At 40.7% G+C, this 25,232-nt stretch overlaps 1 protein-coding gene across 1 annotated transcript in view; it reads left to right on the plus strand.

The window, feature by feature from the left end:
• Window positions 1–25,232, plus strand: part of Dnah14 (dynein axonemal heavy chain 14) — a 216,412-nt gene that overhangs the window by 112,112 nt on the left and 79,068 nt on the right. Inside the window, exons 42-51 of the mRNA XM_052736532.1 lie at window positions 1,945–2,180; window positions 4,030–4,152; window positions 6,845–7,003; window positions 8,445–8,577; window positions 10,613–10,674; window positions 11,657–11,838; window positions 13,171–13,299; window positions 18,039–18,176; window positions 19,708–19,875; window positions 21,509–21,679. Of these exons, the coding sequence (XP_052592492.1) occupies window positions 1,945–2,180; window positions 4,030–4,152; window positions 6,845–7,003; window positions 8,445–8,577; window positions 10,613–10,674; window positions 11,657–11,838; window positions 13,171–13,299; window positions 18,039–18,176; window positions 19,708–19,875; window positions 21,509–21,679 (1,501 nt within the window). The remainder of the gene's footprint in view (window positions 1–1,944; window positions 2,181–4,029; window positions 4,153–6,844; window positions 7,004–8,444; window positions 8,578–10,612; window positions 10,675–11,656; window positions 11,839–13,170; window positions 13,300–18,038; window positions 18,177–19,707; window positions 19,876–21,508; window positions 21,680–25,232) is intronic.

Raw genomic sequence — 25,232 nt, forward strand, 5'->3', positions numbered from 1 at the left:
GAATGGAATAAATTGATGTGAGTTTATTTCACATATCAGCTGTTTATAAGCTATAAAATGCTGCACCAGTTAGAAAGTTTTAAAGTTTTTCCTCACAAAACTGGAATGATAATGTGACATGCTAGCTGTCTAGATTACATAGGTTAATAGTTAGGTGTACGATACATTGTAGCTATGGAATTATTCCTTCTATATTTCTTCTGGATGATGGTCTTTGCTGAGTCCACAGTCTAAATCTCTGCAACCTCCACAGCCAGCAGGGTGACAATCCACAGGGTCAAGAAGGAAGTTCAGTTCAGCATGACTAAGTGGCTGGTGCTAGCTCAAACTTTGGGAGTCTGACCCCCAGTGATTTATTTTAGGCATATTTGATGAAAACATTTATGATGACAGTTAACTCAATCCCGTGTGCATAGTAAGAATTCACATATCTCTTTGAGGAACAAAGTAAGCTAAATAAAAACTGGATATGACCACATCCAAAGAAACTTTCTGTAAAGTGCCTGGGACACCATCCATAAAGATAGGTTCTATAGACTGAGAAAAACAAGGTGATACAAAGGGTCTCGGGGAATCTGGTGTGGTCTCTGCCACACGGATCGCTCAAAAGTCACCAGACTAGAATGCATGTCACCTCCCAGCCTTCCGGATAACAGGTATTGCATTCCGTCCCTTGAAGGAATAGCCCTGTGTGCTCTTCCAGGTCCCCCTAGTGCATGTCTGTGAACACAAGGACCTCTGTGCCTCCCATTTTAACCCACGGTTATGCCTCATATCTTACTCAACTCTGTGTTTTGTTCATTCTTTACCGTCCTGTGAAAAAGGTATCATGTCCACTTTGTTCAGAGTAACTGACAAATAGTAAACATTTAATAATAAATGTTTAATAATAAATAATAAATTAATAAATATTTGCTAAATTATACACAGCGAGATGTTTCAGATAGAATTATACAAACACAGCCGGGGCGGTGGTGGCACACGCCTTTAATCCCAGCACTCAGGAGGCAGAGGCAGGCGGATCTCTGTGAGTTCGAGGCCAGCCTGGGCTACCAAGTGAGTCCCAGGAAAGGCGCAAAGCTACACAGAGAAACCCTGTCTCAAAAAACCAAAAAAAAAAAAAAAAAAAAAAAAAAGAATTATGCAAACACACTATGCTGATAGTTGCTAATGAATTTCAATCGGATATATCTTGTTTTTTCATAATTTATAGATAATTTTATGATAATATTAGAACAATGGAAGGTGTTAGAAATTAGGCCCAACCCTCCTGTTTAACCCTATCATCATCAACCCTGTCACCAGAAAACTCATGGATCATTAACCACGAGGAGCCCAGACTAACCTCAGCGAGAAAGCAGTCTCCTCAGCTTCTGACTTCCTGTCGGTAGCCATGTTGAACTAAGTCAGCCCGTAAGACTTGACAGGAGAGATGCAAAGTGAATTATTGTTTATTCTGTCTTTGATGAAATGCAGAATTATCAGATTGATCCTCTCCCCCAACAAGTAAACTTCAAACTATAAACTGACCTAAAATTAAAAAGGTTTACATATAAATACTAAATAAAATGAAGTATATATATAAAGTATATCAAATACATATCAAATAACTATTAAACATGTATCAAAAGTATATCATGACAAAGGTATATATACAGATATTAAGTAGAACTGTATGTTAAATAAAGGTATATGATAAATTTGTAAACACATTACCAAAATAGATATAAAACAAAAGTTAAGTAGGAATGTCTTATACATAAGCCACTTTAAAAATGAACACAGTAACTAATTTATGTGACTGTTATCTGAGGAAATATTATGTACTAGATCTAAAATTTTACATCAATACTTTATTACAATTTTTGACAAAACTGATGTGATGTTAAGATAAATTTTCCAACCACTTTATAAAGTTTTTGACATTCATCTTCCCACACACAGCTATGAGAATGAAAATGCATGGTATTTGGAGAAAAATCCTGAAAAGTTAACAATAATGATTCAGAAGGTTTTTGTGTTTGCATTTACGTGGGCATTCGGAGGGATTTTAAAGCGTGAAGACCAACATGAAGAAGACTTGCTCTTTCGTTCAAATTTTGAACCTGATTCTCCTGCAGAAGTAACCTATAATTTTGACAACCTTGTTCATGAGTTATTTGAAGATGATTCAGAAAAAGGTCAGTTATCTACCAGTTATAAACTAAATAATTCATTTTTGCTAAAAGTGTAAACTCTAGCCAGGCGGTGGTGGCGCACGCCTTTAATCCCAGCACTCGGGAGGCAGAGCCAGGCGGATCTCTGTGAGTTCGAGGCCAGCCTGGGCTACCAAGTGAGTTCCAGGAAAGGCGCAAAGCTACACAGAGAAACCCTGTCTCGAAAAACCAAAAAAAAAAAAAAAGCTTTGGATTAATCAGGACAATATATAAATCAGTATATTTGAAACAAACAGAATGCTAAAAATAAGTTAATAAGTATGTGTGACACATATACAAGATAAGGCAGAGGAGCAGTAAGTAAAATAGAATAAAGTGGATTGAAGACCACTATATTTAAAAACAGTACAACCTGCAGGGGCTGGGGAGATGGCTTAGAGGGTAATGGAATTTTCTGTGCAAGTATTAATACCTGAGTTCGAATCCCCAGCACTCACTTAAAAAGCCAGGCATGGCTGCATGGGCCTGCACCCCAACATTGGGTTGTGGAGATGGATGGAGTTTGAGGCCGAGAAGCCGAGCTGAGTGGTGGGTTTATGGCTCAGGGAGAGCCACACTGTCTCACAGCAAGAAAGTGGACATTGACAGAAGACACCTGATATCCCACTCTGGCCTCCACATGTGTGCCCAAGGTGCATGTATGCACACACATGCATGTAGCATATACACAAGGACTCGCAAACCAATTGTGAACTTGTATGAATTTTTATGAACAAAATTTGTAAGGATTCTGAGAGAAAACTAACAACTCTAAAATCATAGTCAAGTAAGGTGTTATGACTCATGCCTATAATCCCAGGGCTTGGGATTAAAGTGGAGGTAGGAAGTCATCTTTGAGTATATAGAAAGTTTGAGTCAAGCCTGAGCTACATAATACCTTGTCTCAAAAAGAAAAAGAAATCATAACAAATTATTTTTAATATATCTCAAACAAAAACTGAAAAAGAAAGCAAGCTATAAAAACTAACAAGGTGTATATTAATATATTAATGATGGTTAGACATATATATCTATCCAGTTAAATAGTAACTCTGCTATCTTTGATGAAACTATGGCTAATCTATTTTTGCTTTTTTTTTTTTTTTTTTTTTTTTTTTTTTGGTTTTGCGAGACAGAGTTTCTCTGTGTAGTTTTGGTGCCTGTCCTGGATCTCGCTCTGTAGACCAGGCTGGCCTCAAACTCACAGAAATCCACCTGCCTCTGCCTCCCTAGTGCTGGGATTAAAGGCATGTGCCACCACCACCGCCCGGCCTATTTTGCTTTTTTTTAAACTTATATTTTCAAGAATTTTTTCCAATAAATGTATTTTTTTTTTTTTTTTTGGTTTTTCGAGACAGGGTTTCTCTGTGTAGCTTTGCGCCTCTCCTGGAACTCACTCTGTAGCCCAGGCTGGCCTCGAACTCACAGAGATCCGCCTGGCTCTGCCTCCCGAGTGCTGGGATTAAAGGCGTGCGCCACCACCGCCCGGCAATAAATGTATTATTTTTTAAATGGGAAAGAAATATGATTTACAGGTATCTTCAGTGTTCTGTATTATATTGGTTTGACCTGAGCTGGTATGGTACTGGAGTTTACTAGCATCCAAACACACTGTAATAACAAGCACTTTAGGATAAGATGTCATAGGACATTGATCACAATTTACCCTTTTCTACATGTAAAAGTGAGTAAAAGTTAATAAACTTTTGCTTTTGTACAAACAAATACTATGAGGAATTGGCCTTCAGGGGACTCCTGGCTCACAAATCCTTACCTTTCAGGTAGCGTTCATGTCATTGGTTTCATACTGGATTCTTGTCTGTGTTGTTTTCAGACATAGGTATCAACTTACCAGCTGGTGAACGGTCTATATTTGGGTATTTTGTGGACTTACAGAATTGTGAGTTTATGCCTTGGTCAGATTTACTCCCTAATGCTCAAACAATTATTCAAAGAGGTAAGTATAATTATTTTTAAAGACTTTTAACGTCTCTAAAATTCTGGAGGTATATTAACCATTAAAATAGATGTGTTCACAACACTGAGGATTGACATGTTCAAATATGTATCTTTGTAGGGGCAGCTTTTATTCATATTTATAAAATGTGCCTTGAAATCACCTTAGAACATTATAAGAAATGTGGGGGCGGGGCTGGAGAGATGGCTTCAAGATGAAGAGCACTGACTGCTCTTCCAGAGGACCCAGGTTCATTCCCCAGCATCCACATGGCAGCTCACAACTGTCTGTAACTCAAGATCTAGGGGATCTGATGCCCTCTTCTGTCCTCCTTGGACACCAGGCATGCAAGTGATGCACAGACATATATGCAGTCAAAACATCCATAGTAATAAAATAAGTAAATAAAATGTTTTAAAATGTGTAGTGTATTTAGACACATTACAGAACTATAGTGTATAGAGTCTCACCAATGACAGTGTCTACTGGTTTAAATTAGCTGTGGTACTAACCAATAATGGAAAGTAACTCTTTAAAAGTAAGAAACACACACACATAAGATCGTGTACTTGGTTGTTAAACAAAACCAGCCATTTAAAAAGAATAAGGTGGACATGCTGGTTCACACCTGGAATCCCAGTGCTTGGGAGGCTGAGACAGGAGGATAGCCATTAATTCAAGTCCAGGCTGGAATACATAGTGAGTACCAGTCCAGCCATTAGCCCCTGTCTCAAAATAGTAACAACGAAAAAGTAGAAAATGATGGTTTAATTTTTATGTCATAAGTATCCATATACTGTAAATGGCTTTTATTTGCAACATGCTTCTGCATATCACAGAGATCCTTAATCTTGCTGAACTCTGAGAGCTTGGTAGGAGATGAAGACAAGAACTTAATGAAAAAACGTCATTAAAAGTAAACTTGGCCGGGCGGTGGTGGCGCACGCCTTTAATCCCAGCACTCGGGAGGCAGAGCCAGGCGGATCTCTGTGAGTTCGAGGCCAGCCTGGTCTCCAAAGCGAGTTCCAGGAAAGGCGCAAAGCTACACAGAGAAACCCTGTCTCAAAAAACCAAAAAAAAAAAAAAAAAAAAAAAAAGTAAACTTGAAAGTTCTTCAGCTTTATAGTCTTTAGAGTCTCTCTAGTGGTGTGAACCCAATCATGTTGAACAGAGCCATGAATTTTTTTATTTTCCATTTGGGTCTTCTCCCAGGCTCGGCAGAAGCAGTATGATTCATGCAGCATGGGGTAGTTACCAATAGCTGCCAGGCCCACAACCTTAGGGTGAATAGCCCGTACTCCCCAGTACCCTGTGCTGCTCAACTAGGAGCTTCGGTTGCATTAAATGCGTTTCAAATAACAATTTTTTTTCAGCTTATCATAGGTTTATGGGAAGTAACTCCATCAGTAAGTTGAGGAGCATGTGTGTAAATGTATGAATGATTGGGGGTACTGGGGAAGAGCAGAGGCAGTGGGAGCCAGGTTGACAAGGCAGCTACCTCCAGAAAACTCCAGCAGAGGTGGCAAGTACCTCCTGCTTGCCAGAAGTCCTTGTAGAAACATGGCCTCTGTCGCCACTGCCCCACAGCCTTGGCATCTTTGGCCACAGCCTCCTTAGCAGTAAAGGCATGGAGAATATAAAGTTCCTACTACCAAAGTCCTCAGCACTGTCAAATGATCCAACATCAGAAATAGGCATGGACTTATGAACCAGAGTGACACCAAGAGGTTGTATTTTTAGTGCCACTAAGAAAAGTAATCCAGACCTGTGAGATGGCTTAGTGAATAAAGACCACCAAGCCTGGTGACCTGAGTTTGATCCCTGGGATCCACATGGTAAGAAGAGAGAACCTACCCCCTGTAAAGGGTGTGAGTGGGGCAGAGTAAGGGAGCAACCCCTAGAGCCCACACAAAGGTGGAAGGAGAGGACCAACTCCACAAAGTGGTCCTCTGACCTACACACACATCAAACACACACACACACACACACACACACACACACACACACACACACACACACACACCAACAACAACAACAACAACAACAACAGACAATAGAAGTTTTAAAACAAGGATTAGGGTAGCATTATAGACAGCATTAGTGTCCAGGATGAGTTTTGTTTGTTTGGTTGGTTGGTTTTTGTTTTGTTCTGTGTCGTGTGTGTGTGTGTGTGTGTGTGTGTGTGTGTGTGTGTGTGTGTGTGTGTGTGTGTGTTATTTCACACTGAATTGTCTGTGTTCAACTGTCCTTTACTTTTTGAAATGTCAATTTCATGTGGTTCAAATAATCAGGGTGAAGGTTCAGCTTGTGTGATTAAAACTTGTAGCAGAAGAGTCTGGAAGGACAGGAAGGGCAACCAGAGCAGTGGGTTCTCAGGACAGCAGCAGCCTTGGGAAGAGAGCTGCCTCCCCACCCTTCTGTGAGGAACAGCTGGACCAGCAGGGTTGGGTTAGGAAAGTCAAGGAGTTTGCTTTAGGAACGGGTGTGATATCTTGGCCAGCTGAGAACTCAGGAGAGAGCAATCTCTAAGACCAACAAAGACCCCGGGCACATCTAACAACACTGGCCAGTCTATCCATGTTGAAGTTGCCGTGTACCAGGTGGACTTTCCCAGAGTAATGAATAGCAAAAATAATAGGCTGCTATCACATTCTAGGTCGTCTGAAACTTAACAACTGTTTTCTGACCTTAGGGACGTCGTTAATGACTGATTTTCAGGGATCTAGTGAGAGTGTGCTGAGGATGAAGGAGTGTGGGGAATACGTGAACTATACTGCCACCAGGGACACACTCTGCCTGTCTTTCCTCATGAGTCTTCTCCTCAAGAACTCCTACCCTGTCCTTCTCACAGGTATTAAAGATAAGTAACAGGGAATTTCTAAGGTGGGAAGAAGTTTAACATTGGGTCTAATCATTTTTAAGTGGGAATTAATAATTAATAGGCCCTGAAAATTTAGAGAGACTGGTTTTTCACAATCTTAGCAACAGCCCATTTTAACAAAGGACATTCTAAACCTGTTTATGTACCTTCCTTGTCCTCCTCCTCCCCCACCTCACCCCCCCCTTTTTTTCTTGCTGCCATTGAGAGGTGAGGCTCTCACTTCCACCTCCCGAGTGCACCCATCACTCCAGACTTAGATGTTATATTTTTTCAACTTTTCATTACATTAAAGACAAATTCTAGAAATAGACACATTGGATGAGTGTGTGGTTGACCTCCATAGCCCATGATCCTTAGAGGGCCACATCTGGTAACACCAATTGTCTAATGAAACTTGAACATACAATTTGTAAATATGGCATAAAATTTTTCCAAACTTTTACTATTACCAAAGGAGTGACTCGATGCAGTTCTTGTTCATTCTGAGTATTTATCCAACCCATTGACTAACATTTTCTTGTCTCTGACCTGTGTTGGCTATCACCAGAGGCAAATAACAGAGTGTTCCTGGAGACATAGACAGAGAACTTCAGCAGTGTGACACTCAGATAACACATATTTACCTCTAATTTGCACTAAGAAAACTCTTGAATTTTTCTGTTTTGTGAACTTGGGAGTCATGAGTCACTTGTTCTGTTTCAGGAAGTTTTATTTTTAAATGCCTCCTTCGATAATGTTAGAAAAAAAAATTAAGGGAACTAGTGTTGTGATACATGTTTGTAATTCCAGTACTCATGGTGCTAAGGCAGGAGGATTGTTGCGTTCAAGGCCACCCTAGGCTACATAATAAAACCCTTCCTCAAAAAAAAAAAATGATGAAGTGGTCTAGAGAGAAGGCTCAGGTCAGCAGCCCTTGCTGCTCTTGCAGAGGGCTCAGGTTCATTTCCTAGCACACACTTTGTAGTTCATAACCATCTGTAACTCCAGTCCCAGGAGAGTCTACAACCTTCATGGGCAGGAGTCATGCACATGGTGCATATACGCGTACAGATATGGTATTCAGGCACACAAAATGTCTTTTTTAAAATTGATTTCGTTTTGTTCAAAGAGTTTCATCTAACATAGTTCTAGTGTGCTATAAGCAAGAAACAGTTCTGATGGGCTTAAATGAACATTAAATAAAAATTATTATTATCTCCTAATCTATCTTTTGTAACAAATATAAATCAAACAATTTGAAAGAAATTCACATTAAGTTCCTATTTAACCTCTCACATTTAAAACAGAAAACAAAAACTATGCTTTCCATCCATGCAGATTCAAATGAGTACATATGCCACTATTCATCTTACCACATGACCATGTGTAATTTTCAGACATGTGGCTCTAACCTAATGTACCTCCCCCTTAGGAGAGTCTGGTGTCGGGAAGACTACTGCCATCAATGAGATGCTTGACAAGCTAGAGGGCCGAGGAACGTTTGATATAAAATTCGGGTCAATTTTAGGAAAAGTCCTGTTACATAATGAAATTAAAAGATCAAGGTATACATATTAAACTTTAAACTTGGCTTCTCTGGTAAAAACATTTCCTTGATGTATGTTGACTTTGTTCTTACAAAGCAAATCTTTTATATAATGATGAGAATTATTCAAATGAGGCAATAAGAAAAAATGTTTTCCCAATCTCTTTATTTATATATTTGTAAGGTGCAGTGGGCTGTTTAAGTGTGTGCATGCATTGTAAAATTATGTCAGCTGATTCACACACCCGTCACCTCATGTACTTATATTTCAGAGTGAGAACACTTAAAACCTGTGTTCCTGCAGCTTTGCAGTATACGTTAACAGAACCCTCCATACCCGTGTGATCCAGCTTGAAGTCAGATTCCTCCTGTTTGGATCCTCCCACCTCACCCTCGGCCCCTAACACCTACCCCTCTTTCTGCTTCCACCTCCTTCATACTCTCAGTATAGTGGAGACTGTATAGAATTTAACCCTCCTTGCCTGGTTTACTTTACTCTTCTTATGGCAGTATTCGGTTGTTTTGATCAATATTCATTTTTATTATATTCTTTTAATTTTAATTTTTAAATTATGTATCTGTGTGGGGGTTTGTGCACGTGAATGCCGATGTCGAGGCCAGAGGAGAGCATCGTATACCCTGAAGCTGGTGTTTGGGGTCATTATGTGCTGTGTGACATGAGTACCAGGAACCAAACAAACTCAAGTCCTCCACAAGAGCGGGAGGGCTCTTAGCCACAGAGGCATCCCTCCAGCCCTGTAGTCATTTCTCCTACCTTGTTCTTTCTGTTCAGGATTGCTGTATCTATTTGGAGTCTTCTGATTCCACAAGAAAAATGAAAAATAGCTTGAGTTTTGATAGAGATTACACTGAATTTATAGATCATTTTGGGTAGTATAAACATTGTAACAGTATTGATTTTTATAAACCATGAATACTGGCTATAGTTCCAGATAATTGTGTGACTTTTCAGCTTCGTTATAGTTTTCAGTATCTAGATTTTTTTTACTTAGTGAGATGTCATTACAGCTTTTGTCCTTTATTCTATTACTATAACATATCACTTTTATTGATTTGTATATGTTGGACCATCCTTGCATCCCAGGGATAGTGAGTCTCACTTGATCATGAAGAATGGTCTCTTTAATTCTCTGTTGAATTTGGTTTGTTAGCTTTCTGTTGAAGATTTTTGCATCTGTGTTCCTAAGTGGTACTGTCCTGAAGTTTTCTTTGTTTATAGTGTTTTTTTCTGACTTTCTTCTTAGGCAATGCTAGCTTCATGAAATGAGTTTGGAAATATTCCTTCTACCTCCATTTTTCAGTAGTGTATGAGTATTAGTATCCATCCTTCTTTAAATAATCAGAAGAATTCAGTGTGAAACCACATGGTTCTGAGATTTTTTTTTCTTTGATGGAGGACTTTTTGCTACTGATTTAACCTCCTTCCTTATTATTGGTTCACCGTAATTTCCTGTTTAGAGGAAAATCTTTACTTTTTTCCAAAGTGTTTTCAGTTAGATTCATTCATTTAAATCAGATATACTTGCATTTATTTTAAATATAACTAAGTTTAGAACCACACATTTTATATAACATAAAATATAACTATAAGCTATTTTCCTCCCAGAAAAATGCACCTCAGATATACTCACAAAGTTTTACATAATATCAGTTTTTGTAATAGAAATAAATCATCTACATGTGAAACATAAAAAGACTTTACAAAGAGCTTGTGCCTATCATTCTGAATTTTGTCTACCTCTTCATAAGAAAATATAAACTTGTTTTGCAAATAAAAATTTCCAAAATAAAATACATTTTTAAAATTAAGCCTCACATTGTTAAACTATTAGAGAAGCCTGTTTTTTCAGCTGAATAAGAAAATGGCATGTGGAGAAGCCTTAAGATTATAAAACAAATGAACAGAAAAACAAATGTTTTCTTGTGGGAAACCCAAGTAAAATCAATGATGTGCTGTTACTTTGATTAGATTTTATTACTACAACTAAAACTATAAACTAATTTTGGATCCTTGAAACATTTGATTCCAACAGCATAAGGCAGAATATCAACATCTTGATTGCAGAGACCTACAAATCAGCCATCGGAGGTTTCGGTAAGTGTGGCCACGTGGGATCAAAACTATCTTTTGATCTGTTATGTTCTTCTCTACTGTGGCCATATGCACAGCCGTTCCTTACTGTGAGAAGTCATAGAGTAAAAACTGGAATTGCTTTAATCCCAGCACTCAGGAGGCAGAGGCAGGCAGATCTCTGTGAGTTCAAGGCCAGCCTGGTCTACAGAGCTAGTTCTGGGACAGGTAGGGCTGTTACACAGAGAAACCCTGTCTCAAAAACCAAAAACCAAAAACCAAAACAAACAAACAAAAACTGGAATTGTTCATTTAAAATACAACCTGCTGGAAATTATCCAGGACCCACTCAAAGCTCCTAAAAAGGTACAGGAGGCTCTGGTGGAGGAGATTGTCTGCGCTCACAGGTGAGTCCTGTCACCCTGGCTCTGGTGGAGGAGATTGTCTGCGCTCACAGGTGAGTCCTGTCACCCTGGCTCTGGTGGAGGAGATTGTCTGCGCTCACAGGTGAGTCCTGTCACCCTGGCAGAGGAACAGATGGAACCTAGAAGCTGCTCATTCTCCCCTGACTTTCAGCCCAACGCAGGAGAAAGTCATGACTCTGTAGCTCTCATGCCAGGACGTATAGCAGAAACATGAGTGCCAGAGATAGTTTAGGGTCTTGAACTACTGTAGCCTCATCCTACACATCCCTCTGAATGATTCTTCCTCTGGGAACAACTCCTGCATGCGCCTTTCCAGTCATTCAGCTCGATGTTTCTAACATACACAAATGAAGATGGCCCCTGAGCTTCATACCACTGCATGTGCTATGGTTTCCGACGTGCAGTTTACAATGAGAGATAATGAACTATTCAAAGCTGCTGTTCCTCTCTCAGAGCATTGTCATTGAAAGAACAACAATAAAATAAAATTGCTTGTTTCAAATTTCTTAACACCCTAAAGTAGAGCAAGCATTGCTTAAACTGCCCTAAATTTATTTCTCCTTTTGTATTTGGCATTGTAGATATGAGTACAAAGAAAGTAATGATTAAAACTGATGATGCCCCAATTAAAAATGATAAAGGAATTATAGTCTCTACGATCAATTTAACCACCAACATGACAGCCACCAAAACCAAGGAGATGATTCTGCGGAAGTTAGTTAGAAGAACCAAAGACGTACTCGGAGCCCCAAAAAACAACAGGGTAATTTAGTGGCCCTAATCCGTAAGAAAATGGTTTGTTTTAGTTAGTAAAAAGGAGAATATACACTCCTGAGCATTGTTTAAAAATGCACTTACAAGGGGGGCTTTGATTTTCAAATTGGTGTATTCCTCTTCCAATACGATGGGTTGTCCTGGGTGAGAATTACTAAGACCAGAGGAGTATGCCAAAATCTAGATAAAGATTGTCTGGAGAGTGAGTTAGCTACTGGTGCTTTAGTTTTGCTGTAGTTTCTAGCCCATTTTCATCTGCTGCATGAAGCTCTAAAAGAAAGAGCGGCTTCTAGAACCCACAGACTCGGAGAAGGCAAGAAGGGAGTGTCTTATGGGAACAAGGCAGATGCCCAATGGCATCAGATGTTCTTTATCTCATCTCCAGTCTGCTTGGTATGGAATCAACTGTCAATTTATTATCTGAGTCACAGTTGGAATTTACGGTCATTGACTCCCATTCAATACCATGAAGTTAGCTCAGGGTCAAGCGGTTTGCAAGATTCATGAATAGGCCTGCGTGGGCCCCTGGAAGTCCCTGCTCACGATGTTTGTGTCACCTTTAGATGATCTTAAGGGCTTGCTTCAGATTCCCTAGACTTCAACCGAAGATGTAGATAAAACTGGTAGATCTTTGCCTACATGAATAGACTTTAGGGATTCTGAAAGGGTTTCTGCAACCTATAATCACACCATTAGAAAAGGCAGGCAGGAAACATGGCTACCAGCCTGTATTCCAGGAAGAGAAACAATGTTCTCCTAAAAAAAAAAAAAAAGTAACATTGACAGTTACAAATTGGGAAATCAAAGTAGCTATTTGTATTTTTATTTCACAAAAAATAAATGCAACCAAAGAATTCATTGTGCAGAGACTGTAATTGATACACTTGACTGCATAATATTTTCCTAGGCAAAGAGTAATACAGATTTAAAAACTGGAAAGTGCTTCTGAATTTGCTGCCCAAACCAGGGTGCATATGAAACAGAAAAGCTAAATCTGACAACAGGGCAAGCACATGGTAAGAAGTAAGCTGGCACATTCAGAAGCAAGCGCCACAGTTAAATTATTTGATCAGCATCAAAAAACATTCCTAAGCATTACGTCATTGTTTTAGGGACCAAGGGTAGATAGGGTTTCTGCTGGTTGGGACACTTACTGTCTTCTAAGACCATAGCTTCAAAATAGATTTAATCTTCTGCTTTTAATTTTAAAAAAGCAGATTTATTGCATATAATTTTGCTCTCGAACAATAGCATATCTGTAATTCAGAATTTTTAAAAGCTTGTACTAATTAATGTTTTTAAACATTCTGTCTCCCTTAAGATTGTAGTATTTATTGATGATTTGAATATGCCAACACCAGAAAAAGGTGGAGCCCAGCCACCCCTGGAATTGATCAGACAGTTATTAGAAATGGGTGGGGTTTATGATACGGAAAGAAATACATGGAAGGTACAGTATATACTAAGATTTTCTCCTCACGAAATACTGTTACTGAATGCTTACAGCAGCATTGAGTAGAGAATTTAGAAAGTCTAGTTACGTTAATGTGTTCATGTTGAGACCCTTTTTTAGTTCCTTCTCTGGAAATGAGAAGCCCTTTGTTCCAAAACTGACTCCACCAATGTCAACTGTCCAATCCTCAGCTCTCTCCTCCGTAAGACGAGATGACTGTGCTGCAAAGTTGCATGTCTCAGGCCGACTCAGGCTAAGATTCCAAATGAAGCATACTCGCTAGTGAGTGGCGTTGACTCAGACACCAGCCAGACTGTCCGAATCACCATCCACCTAAGGCAGAGAGGAAGAGCCCCAATGCAGCCCTCCAGAGACAATTTGAGAGAGGTGGGGGTGGGGGACGGGAAATGAGTCCTAGAATACACGCCCTGGACAAAAGCCTTAAAGTGGTCAGAAAATGATCACAGCAAGTCTGTGGTGGCATTTCTGCAGCCCTGGCACAGGCATGGGGAAGGACCAGGGGTGTCAAAAGACTGGGTTTGTGGGGGACCCGCACCCACCTTTTCCCCCAGGATCCTCTTGAGGAGTGAAGGATAAGAGATTTAGATAGAAAAATAGAGGGGAGAGAGACAGGTAGAAACACAGGATAGCCTTGGGAGGGCCTAGATCCTAATCCACCAGCCCCCTCTGTCTCCTCTACAGGACGTTTTAAAGGAATACCAAGGGGTGGAACAAAAGACCTCCCCCTAGCACAGCCAAGTGCAGACCCTTCCAAACACCTGGTAACCTCACATGTGGTCAACCCATCCCCTTTTGCAGCCCTGCTGGGTAAAGCAAGCTCAGAGCTCACTAGGAAACCTCTGTGGGCTCCCACATGGGTTCTGTTCTGACTGTAGCCACGCACAGCACTGTGGCTTTGTAGTGTTTCAGGGTCATTACAATGTTACCTTGAGCATCTTCTCATCCCAGGCCAGTCCTGGCTACAACAGAGATACATTGCTGTGATAACTCACTCATCAAGGCATCCTCTTTGTTAGCCTCAGTAACACATTGCTTATTTTCCAATGACTCCTCGTTTATTTTTAATATACATAGAATCATTGGACATATCTATAGATACAGTGTGACATTTTGCTATGTTTATACAAAACATAATCATGAAATTTGAGCAATTAGTCCATGAATCACCTCAAACATTTTTCATTTTCTTTAAGTAATGATTCCCAAAATCCTCTTATCTAGTGATCTGGGATGTGCAACTTAGTCCTGCTATCTGGAACTTGTGCCTGTTGTTCAACCTCTCCCCATCCTCCCTCCCTGCTAGCCTTCTCGTCCTCTGAGATCACCCTTCTTAATGGAGTGTACAGGATCCTAGTCTTTGTTTTTTTTTTTTTTGTTTTTTTTTGTTTTTGTTTTTGTTTTTTCGAGACAGGGTTTCTCTGTGTAGCTTTGCGCCTTTCCTGGGACTCACTTGGTAGCCCAGGCTGGCCTCGAACTCACAGAGATCCGCCTGGCTCTGCCTCCCGAGTGCTGGGATTAAAGGCGTGCGCCACCACCGCCCGGCTAGTCTTTGTTTTTTAATTAATGTTTTACTAACATACAAAGCAATGGGTTTCGTTTTGACATTTTTGTGCATTTATATCATTGTACCTTGCCCTGATTTGTTTCCCTCTCTCATCCCTGTCCCTCACTGGTCCCTTCTCTTCCCCCAAGTAGTTCTACTTCTGATGTCATGTCAAATCTGAATATATATATATATATATATATATATATATATATATATATATTTCATATATGATTCATATATATGAAAGAAAATGTGTGATATTGTTCCTTCCCTGTCCCCCATTATCCTCTCTTTTCTCCCTCCCCTATTCATTTATACACCCTTCTCCTCTCCTGCTGCCTCCTACTTTCATATTGTATGTGTTTGTTTATTTACGTCTAGAAAACACAATATTTTCCTTTGTCTTTGTGTCATAGTGGTCTCCGGCTCCACCTACTGCCCTTCAAATGATTTAACTTTATTCTTTTTTTTGGTTTGGTTTTTTTTTTTTAGATGTATTTATTTATTATGTATACAGTGTTCTGCCTGCATGTACATCTGCATGCCAGAAGAGGGCACCAGATCTCATTACAGATGGCTGTGAGCCACCATGTGGTGTCTGGGAATTGGACTTGGGTACTCTGGGAGAGCAGCCAGTGCTCTTAACCTCTGAGCCATCTCTCCAGCCCTGGTTTTTATTTTTAATTGTGTATATGAGTTCATGTCTGTGTGTGGGAATGTTCACCTGAGTGCAGTTGCCTGTGGAGGTCAGAAAAGGGTGTTAGATCCCCTGGAGCTGAACTTAGAGGTGGTTTTGAGCTGTACAGTACAGGTTCTGGGAACTCAACTCTAGTTCTGTGCAAGAGCAGTATGTAGTCCTAATTATGAAACCAACTATCTATCCAGCCCCACTTCACTCTTTTTTTATAACTAAATAGAACTCTCCTGTGGTGAGAGATGGGTTTTGTTTTGTTTTTCTTTATGTAGCTGTCCAGTTTTCTCAAGACCGTTTGTTGAAGAGCTGCCTTTTTCTACTTGGCTGCTTTGGAGTTTGGCTTATTCTTGTTTTTCTAAGACTTTGAGATGTATCCTGAAGTTATTTACTTGGGATCCAATTCTTCTTTATTACCTTTAAGTCATCACACAAAATAATGAGTTTCATTACAGTTTTTCATGTGTCTGTGTGGATATACTTTGTTTAATTAACTCCCCTCCCACTGCCGCCTCTTAGTTTTAATGTAAGCATTCATAGCTATAAGCTGCTCCTCTACAACTTCCTTCCCTCGGTCCTAAAGGCTCTGATGAACTGCTTTCATTTTCATTTGAATCTAGGAAGTTTTTTATTTTCACGCTGATTCCTCCAGTGACTCTTCGGTCACTCAAGAAGACAGTATTTAATCTCCGGGTCTTTCTCTTGTTTCTACTTTTATTCCACTATAACCCGATATGAAATTGTTTCAATAAATTTGCCTTTTGCTAAGACTTGCTTTATGGACTAAACTGTGGACAATTTTTTTAAAGTTACACATGCTGCTAAGAATAACGTGGACTCCACAGCTGTTGTATGGATTATTCTGTAAATGTCTGTTAAATTTATATAACCCATGGTGTAGATCACTCTGAAGTTTCCTTATTAGCTTTTAGCCTTGATAACCTATTTCAGGAGTGGGCTACTGAAGTCACCCACTGTAGTTATATCCAGACCTATGTGTCCTTTTGCATCATTAATGTTTGTTTTATGAAATTGGAAGTCCCAACATTCAGTGAACATGTATGTACGTTGTTACAGCTTCTTGGTAGATCATTCACTTTGTTAATACGCAGAAGCTGTCTTGTACCTCTTCCGAAGGTTTTCAGTTAAAGCATACTTCCTCAGTTATCAGAATAGTTATACCAGAATGGTTTTTGCTTTCATTTGCTTGGTTGATTGATTTCTGTCCTTTCTCTTGGAGATTTTTTTGTGAGTGAGCTGTGGTTTTTGGAGGACATTATCCAACTGACTAGTCTGCATTATTTAATTGGGAAGTTAAAACATTTACCTTTAGGATTATCGGTGGGAAATATCTACTATTATTTTTTTTTAGAGCCCCAAAATGAATACTATCAGGCAGTATTTGACTTTCTGTATCTGGGCTATTTCACTTAGCATAATGTCTTCCAGGCTCATTTATGTTGTTACAAATGACAGTACTTCCTTTTTTAGGATTTAGTGGTATTTCATTGCATATTTAGTAGGATTTCGTTGCATGTATACATCATATTTTTTCATCCATCAGTGGGCCCTTAAATTGATTTTGTGTTTATTCTGTTGTTATTGGTGTGAAGAATACAGATATATTTTATCCACTAATTTAATCTCTGTTGAATGTGCATGTACATATGGTCAACAGTAGGATTATTGGAGCCTGTGGTGATTATACTTTTATGAGGAACCTAAACCCTGCTTTTCATAGTATCTGTACTAACTACATTCCCTCTGGTAGTTTACAAGAAATTCCCTTTGTCGCAGCCTCACCAGCATTTTCCATTTCTTTTCTTTTTACTAACAGCTGTTCTAGCTGGGACGAGATGATATCTCACTATTGTTTTTATTTGAATTTTCCTGATGCTCAATGGTGACTGGTTCTTTTTTTTTCCCACTTACCAGCTTGTTGTATATATGTTTCCTTTTGTTGAAATGTTTTCCAGATTTTTGTTGGATTATTTGTAATGGGGGTGCTGTTGGGATATTTGAGTTCCTTGTATGCTCTAGACTGTAACCCTTTGTCGATGTCCGGTCACGCTGGCGACCGCTGTGCTATGCTGAAACTTCTTGTTTGGTATAATTCCACGTGTCTATGTTAGTTTGGTCTCTCATGCTTTTGAACTTTTTGCGCAGACCAGTGTCGTGATGTGTTACCCCATGTTTTCTTCTGTAGTTTCACATTTTGAAGTGATTGTCATTTTTTTTTTTAAATGGGCTGTTCCTGATGACATTTAGAAAGCCTGCTGGAAGTGACTAATCATGAAGTTACATCTTATGACAGGTTACATATAAGAACAGCGGTTTCTATTACCATTGTAATTTTTGTTTTATAGTAAACAGTAATCTAAATGTTTGCCTAAATTCTCCTGGCAATTCCTGGGGTGAGGAAATGGATATATATTTACTTCTTACAGATGCATTTCCTTTTGAAAACTCTTCCCACAGACTATTCAAGATCTTTCTATAGTTGCTTCTTGTGTGTCTTCTGCCAGTGGGAATGACATCAGTCCACGGCTCCTCAAACACTTCTCCATACTGGTATTGCCTCATCCTCCACAGAGTGCCTTATGTACTATCCTTCAGGTAATGCATCGAGCTTGTCCCTCTCCCCTCCCTCCCTGCCTCCCTCTTATCCTCCTCTTGTCCTCCCTCCCTCCCTTCCTCTCTGGTATAGAACCAAGTTCTCAAGAATGCTGTAGTACTCTACTACACTGGTTGCTTTTTGTCAACTGGACACAAGCCTAGACATACCCGGGAACAGCGAATCTTTCCTTTTTGTGTGTGTGGTAGTTGAAACAGGGTTTCTCTGTGTGGCCCTGGCTGTCCTGGAACTCACTCTGTCGACCAGGCTGGCCTTGAGCTCAGAGATCCACCTGCCTCTGCCCCCCAAGTGCTGGGATTAAAAATTGAGGCGTTGTCTTAGTTGGTATTGATGTTGGAGGGCCCAACCCATCATGGGCAGCGCCACTCCTGGGTAAGTCCTCATGGGAATATAAGAAAGCTTACTTAAGTTAGCCAGAAGGAACAAACCAGTAAGCAGCACCCTCCATGGCCTCTGTGTCAGTTCCGCCTCCAGGTTCCTGCCTGAGTTTCCATCCAGCCAGTCTTGGATGATGGACTGCAAGCTGTAAAGTGAAATAAACCCCATCTTCCCCATCCAGCTCATTTTCTACTGGGGGGAAAAAAGAACATATTATAAGGAAAAGTCTGAGAAACTGAAAACACTAACACTGATAAATTATTCTTGTCTTCATAAATTTTATTTCTTCTATATTTTCTGGAGTATTATTGTGATTTATCTCTTAATATTGAAATCACAATTTCGTGTTCATAAGAAGTGCTATGGTACATGTCCAGTGCAATCCCAGGACTTTATTCTTCTGACTGAGATTCAATGCATCTGGCATGGACCTTGTAAGCATGAGCACTCTTAGTTCTGATCTGTGCATTTTCTTATAGGAGGCGGGATCACTTCCACCATTGGAAGCTGGCACACACACATCTGCTTTCTTCTAAAGCAATCTCTTTTTCCTTGTGGCCTGTGCCCTCATCAAAATCATAAGGGATCTGAGGGAAATTGGTTTTAATTTACCTTTAAAGCTTATAAAGAAAGAAAATGTAAGATTAATTTTGAAGAAATTCACTGTGTTCTATGTAATCTCACATATCAGATGTATAAATTTACACTGTATTTCAATTTGAGCCATCTTTCCCACAAAATTCCCACAAGGAATTTTGGAATCTCATAAGAAAACCCATGTGTTTGGCAGTCCAGATAGGGTAATGTTCTAATACTTGCTCCCCTGGGAGAGTAAGGATATGAGAGAATACCACAACTGATGTGCACAGAGGTGGGCCACCAACTGTCCCCAAAGAACACACATTGCATGCCTCTAGACTATGGCACAAATACTAAGACCTGTCAAAACATCTCTGTTTCCAACACCCAGAGTACCTTTGTACTTAAGCCACCACCCTGTCCTAAGATTTTGACTACTAATAATTTTTAGTGAAATTAACCCTCCATGGCAGTCTATAAGCCTGCTTCTTGATAAATATTAGCTGTAGCCCAAATTTAAATTTTTTAAGTGAATATTAAATTTTCTCTTCAAAGGCTCACTTGGGAATGTATTTCTCCGTCTATAACTTCGTAGCTGAGGTTCAGAAATGTAGAGACCAGATTGTGCTTTGTTGCCTGGCGATATATCATCAAGTCTGTAAGAAATTGCTGCCAACGCCAACCAAATGCCACTACATGTTTAATCCCCGAGACATGTTCAAGGTTTGTTTTGAAATTAATTCTCTGGCTTATTTTGCACATTTAAATTGAGATGTAATTGGACCGCATTGAATCTCTGCCTGTCTCCCTCCCTGTTGGTACTGTTCACATGAGATTGTGAGAAGGTCTAAAAAGTGAATTCACATTAGCAGCTTGTACCACAGGTCCACTGAATTGAAGGATCCTTCAATTCACCTGAAGTAGAGGATCCAATAACAGACCCACTCAGGCTTTCGGAGTACAAGCTGGGATCCTAGTAGGAGAAAAGGCAAGGTCACGATGTAGTTTGGCTTTGGCTTTGTTTGGAGGATTTATGTGGTTTCAAGGGAGTGAACCTATAAGTACTTCATAGACTTGCGTGAATTTCCTCCACTTTCCCAGCAGTGCTGGCTCTGTCAGCAGCTATAATTAAATAATTTTCAAAATTTCAGTGTTAAGAAAAAAAATTAGCCAGGCATAGTAGCTGCGGTAGTTTGAATGTAATTGGCCCCATAAGCTCATAGGGAGTGACATTATTAGAAGATGTGGCTTTGTTGGAGTAGGTGTGGTCTTGTTGGAGAAAGTGTGTGGAGGCAGACTTTGAGGTCTCATATGCTCAGGATACTACCTAGTGTCTCAGTCTACTGTCACCTACAAGACGTAGAACCCTCAGCTCCTTCTCCAGCACCATGTCTGCCTGCATGTCACCTTGTCCCACCATGATGATAACGGACTAAACCTCTGAACTGTAAGCCAGCCACCTCAATTAGATGTTTTCCTTTATAAGCATTGCTGTGGTCATGGTGTCTCTTCACAGCAACAGAAACCCTAACTAAGGCAGTAGCACACACCCTTAATCCTAGCACTCTGGAGGCAGAGGCGGGTGGATCTCTTGAGTTCAAGGCCATCCTGGTCTACAGAGAGAGTTCCAGGACAGCCAGACTATACAGAGAAACCTTGTCTCAAATCACCCCCAAAAAAGAGGATGAGGAGGAGAAAAAAGAAATGAAGGAAGAAAGGAAAGAAGGAAGACTGGAAAAAAGAAGAGAGAGAGAAAGAAAGGAAAGAAACAAACGAAGAAGAAAAGAAAGAAGAAAGTGTGGTATCTTTCTTCCCTTGCTGTAGCAGCTCAGCCCTCATTTGCACAGGAGTTCTAAATCAGAACTTAAAGTGTTGACCACATCAGCATTTGACAGGACCTCACAGCCAGGTGTGGTGGAGCACACCTTTAATCCAGTATTCAGGGGGCAGAGGCAGGAAGATCTCTGAGATCAGGGCCATCTCATTCTACATGAAAAACTGTAGGCAAGTCAAAGCTACAGAGCGGCACCTTGTCTCAAAAAAAGGGGGGAAGGTAATAAAAAGGCCCTCACTGCCACCTATGCTGGCAACCTCTGCAACCAGGCTGTGGTTTCTGGTCCTGGCAAACCCTCTTAGATAAACCGGAGACATTACCAAACCTCCTCCCACTAGGCAGTTTTCTTGGGCTTTAACGTGCCCATCCCATAAAAACATTCAGGTTGTTACTTACAGAAGTTGATGACCCTTACCTTGGAAAGTTCTATTTTTGTAAAACATAAGCCCACAAAACTTGAGCTTTGATTTTGCACAATACCCCGTTAATGTGGATTATATGTTATTTTTTGATCTCTTACAGCTTCTGCTGGGGTTGATGCAGGCAGACAAGAGCGTTATCAACTCCAAAGAGATGGCTGCTCAGCTCTTTGTGCATGAAGCCAGCCGCGTGTTTCATGATCGTTTAATCGAACCCAATGAAAAAAACCTTTTCTATCAGCTTCTCTCAAAGGAGCTCTACAACCATCTGCAGGTGTGTTCTTAAACACATGTCAAGTGGAATTTTGCACACACAAAAGATGTCTTCAAATATGTCTGTGATATTGATGAAAGCAACTTTTGTCCTTTAAGAATTCCATTTCTTACTTGAAGACATCGGAGAGCACCGCTTGAGATATGAGGGAAATGATCAAGCCTTGATTCCTTTGTTCTTGATTCTGGCCTCTCAGAACCTCCACACTGCGCCTCCCTCTCCACAGGCAGTAGAAAGGCCCACAGGAGTTACCAAGACCCTGCCTTTCCCCACTCCTTTGACCTTTAGCCTTCTTGCTGTCTCTTTTAATGCAGGTCACAGAGAAAATCACAGTCAGCTGACTCGAACTGAGTCTTGAGGCTCAAGGGGCAGTGAGTCGGCTGTCTTCACTGCATCATCCCAAGACACCTGAGGATGATGTTAGGGGCATAGCCAAACAATAGTGAAACATAATTGTAGGATGCAAGCTTTATCCACAGAGCTCTACTTCTATAAATGTGCACATAAACAAATATTTGTAAATATGTGTCTGACATGAATATTTAAATAGGCACATGTATGTGTATGGTTCTGAGATAATTACAAAATCAGAAATTTTAAAAATTTTTATAGACATCCCCATTGCTATATTCTCTTTCTTCAGATTATCTGCCTTTTTAATCTAGACTTACCGTAATATTATCATTTATGCTGGCCCATATTGCTCTGATTCTTCAATCTTTTTTAAAGTCTGTTGAAATACATTGGCATTTAGGACCTCAACATAATGCCTTTTCCATCTCCACATTCACCAGCCTGTCTCCTCCCATCAATTGTCTAGAATCTCCTATAGTTCTTCCCAGAATGCAAATCTTCCTTTGCCTCCCTGGAGCTGCCCTTGGGTCTCGGTGCCATCTCTTCCCTAGCCTTTCGAATGGGTGCTGGATCTCCAACCCTTCTGTTCTTATCTGCTTCCCTAGCAGCCTGAGAGGCAGTGGGATCTGGTTCCAAGGCCCTCCCTCATGAGTGGTATACCTTGAGCAAATGGCCCCTCTGTGCCTTGGTTTCATGACATCTAAGCAAGGGCAGTGATTTCCTACCCCATAGGTCTGTGCTGAGAATGAGCACTTCTAATGAAAATAAAACATTTAGAATTGTTTCTCATACATAGTGATACATCTAAGCTATTATGATACTGAAAAATGCTCTTATGTCTACATGTTAAAGATTTATTTATTTAATAAATGTATATGGGTGTCTTATCTGTGTGTATGTCTGCACACCAGAAGAGGGCAGTCTAAAACTACAGTTATAGATAGTTGTGAGCTCCCATGTGGGTGCTGGGAATTGAACTCAGGACCTCAGTGCTCTTATCCGCTGAGCCATCTCTCCAGCCTCCTACATTTTAAATACAAGCAAGAAATTTGGTGGAAATAATCTGAACTGAACCTTAAGAGAAAGAGGACTGTAAGCCTATGCCACGCTGCTCTGGGCATCTCCCATTCAGCGTGTTGGAAAGTATTCCTCATCTACTTTCATTGCGCCCTCTCCACCATCAAGATGCTCTGCTCTAGTGTTGGCCTTTGTCTCCATGCCTCTATGTACACCAGAAGTCTGAACATGTGCCCCTGTATTCCAACCAGAATGCAAGTTAGTCTCCACAGCCTCGGCTCCTGGTCATTGGTCAGACTCAGGTCATGCACAACACACTGAGTTAAATAACACAGGCTCAGAGAGGCTGTTCCCCACCGTGAGTGACGTCTAAGGAGGTCCAGCACTCAGGAACGGCAAGGTGGGCAGCCTCAGTTACACAGGATGAACTGTTGGACATAATAATGTGTATTTGAGGTGGTAAATGTGTTTTATTTAGTTTTTATTTCACATTTTAATGACTTTATAGTCTGTACATATATGAAACTATAACTTGTCATTTTACAATATGATCATTTTTTTAATTCAGTGCATACTTTTGACCTTTTGGTAACCTTTTCTGGCCAGTACCAGCCTCCATCTAGATGATGACTTTTCTTTGTATAAGACTTGTGGGACTTGCCTATCACAGACCTGCCTTAGCTCTTTCCAATCTACATGCCTCATAAAGACAGAGTCATTGATTTATCTCTTGATAAATCTCTGGAATTCAGCTTAATACAAGCATTCAACAAATACATCCAGGATGAATGAGTGAAGAATGAATGAAGGGTGGGATTGTGGCCAGATAGCTCAGCAGGTGAGTTTTTGTCCTGAAAACCTGACACCCTGAGGTCTCGCCCCAGTCCCACATGAAGGTGGAGGACAGAACCAACTCTCCCCCCACCCAAGTCATCCTCTGACTCCCACACATGCCCACAAACATACAATAATACATTCTGTTTTAAAAAGAATGAATGAGGGGATAGACAGACTAATAAAAGAATAGGCCGGGCGGTGGTGGCGCACGCCTTTAATCCCAGCACTCGGGAGGCAGAGCCAGGTGGATCTCTGTGAGTTCGAGGCCAGCCTGGACTACCAAGTGAGTTCCAGGAAAGTGCAAAGCTACACAGAGAAACCCTGTCTCGAAAAACCAAAAAAAAAAAAAAAAAAAGAATAGTCAGAAGAGACTTCATTGCTTCCTGCCCTGTGGGGAGCTCCTGGCCTCCCTGTAAGTGCCCCCCCGCCACACACACACACAGGTCCATTTTCACCTTTTATTACAACGAGGAGCAGATCCAAAGGCAGTACATAATGAGGAAGCACTTTTATGGGAACAGGTTTTCCTTAGCCGCCATCAGCCCTGTGGGTGGCAGAAGCAGCTATAATTCCCCAAATTAAAGAACCTAGCAACCAAACTTTGCTTACGAGCACAAGGATATAAATTATTAGCATGAGAATTAACACCTGATTAGTTGGTTGTCTTTTTTTGAGAGTGGAATGTGACTCTAATAATAGGGAACATAATGCATGAGGCGTTGTCTTGAGAGCTTTACAGCCCATTCCTACTTTCATCTTCATTCATAACGCCTCTATGATGTGGGCCCTGTTATTATCCTCACCTGACACAGTGCCGAGCAGAGGAAGGGTACCCAAGGTTACGCAGCTGATCGAGTGATGGCAGCATCATCGTCCAAACCCCGTATATCTGATGTCATACAGTCTCTTAGCCATCATGCCATTCCATCCCTGGACCATCCTTTGCTAAGCAAATGACTTCTGAACACCCATCAGGAATGTCCCGTGCTAGATACCAAACAAGGAACCTGCTAAGGAGTACTGGAAGTCGTGTGGACACCGCCTGCAGCCACCTTCAGCCAGGAGCTACAGCAGGACAGCCGCGGGAGCTCTGATAAACCAGTGCAGGCACCTCTATGGTGAACAGGGGGGAAAGGGCCATTCGCTGTGCTGGTTTTAGAGAAGAGGAAAATTATGAGACTGTCAACTAGGAGAGAGTTAGCGGCCTTGGTATGAAAGAGAACCCAAACCATGCAGGGTAGACCAAGAAAGGGACTGGGCAGAGCCACAGGACTCGGGTGGTTACTGACAGGCGACTGAGGAAGAATCCTTTTCCCACATTGTCAGTGGAGCTACAGGCTATCTA

The sequence above is a fragment of the Peromyscus californicus genome, unplaced genomic scaffold (genome assembly GCF_007827085.1).
Source record: "Peromyscus californicus insignis strain IS unplaced genomic scaffold, ASM782708v3 Scaffold_14__1_contigs__length_90479793_seg_2, whole genome shotgun sequence".
Lineage (NCBI taxonomy): Eukaryota > Metazoa > Chordata > Mammalia > Rodentia > Cricetidae > Peromyscus > Peromyscus californicus.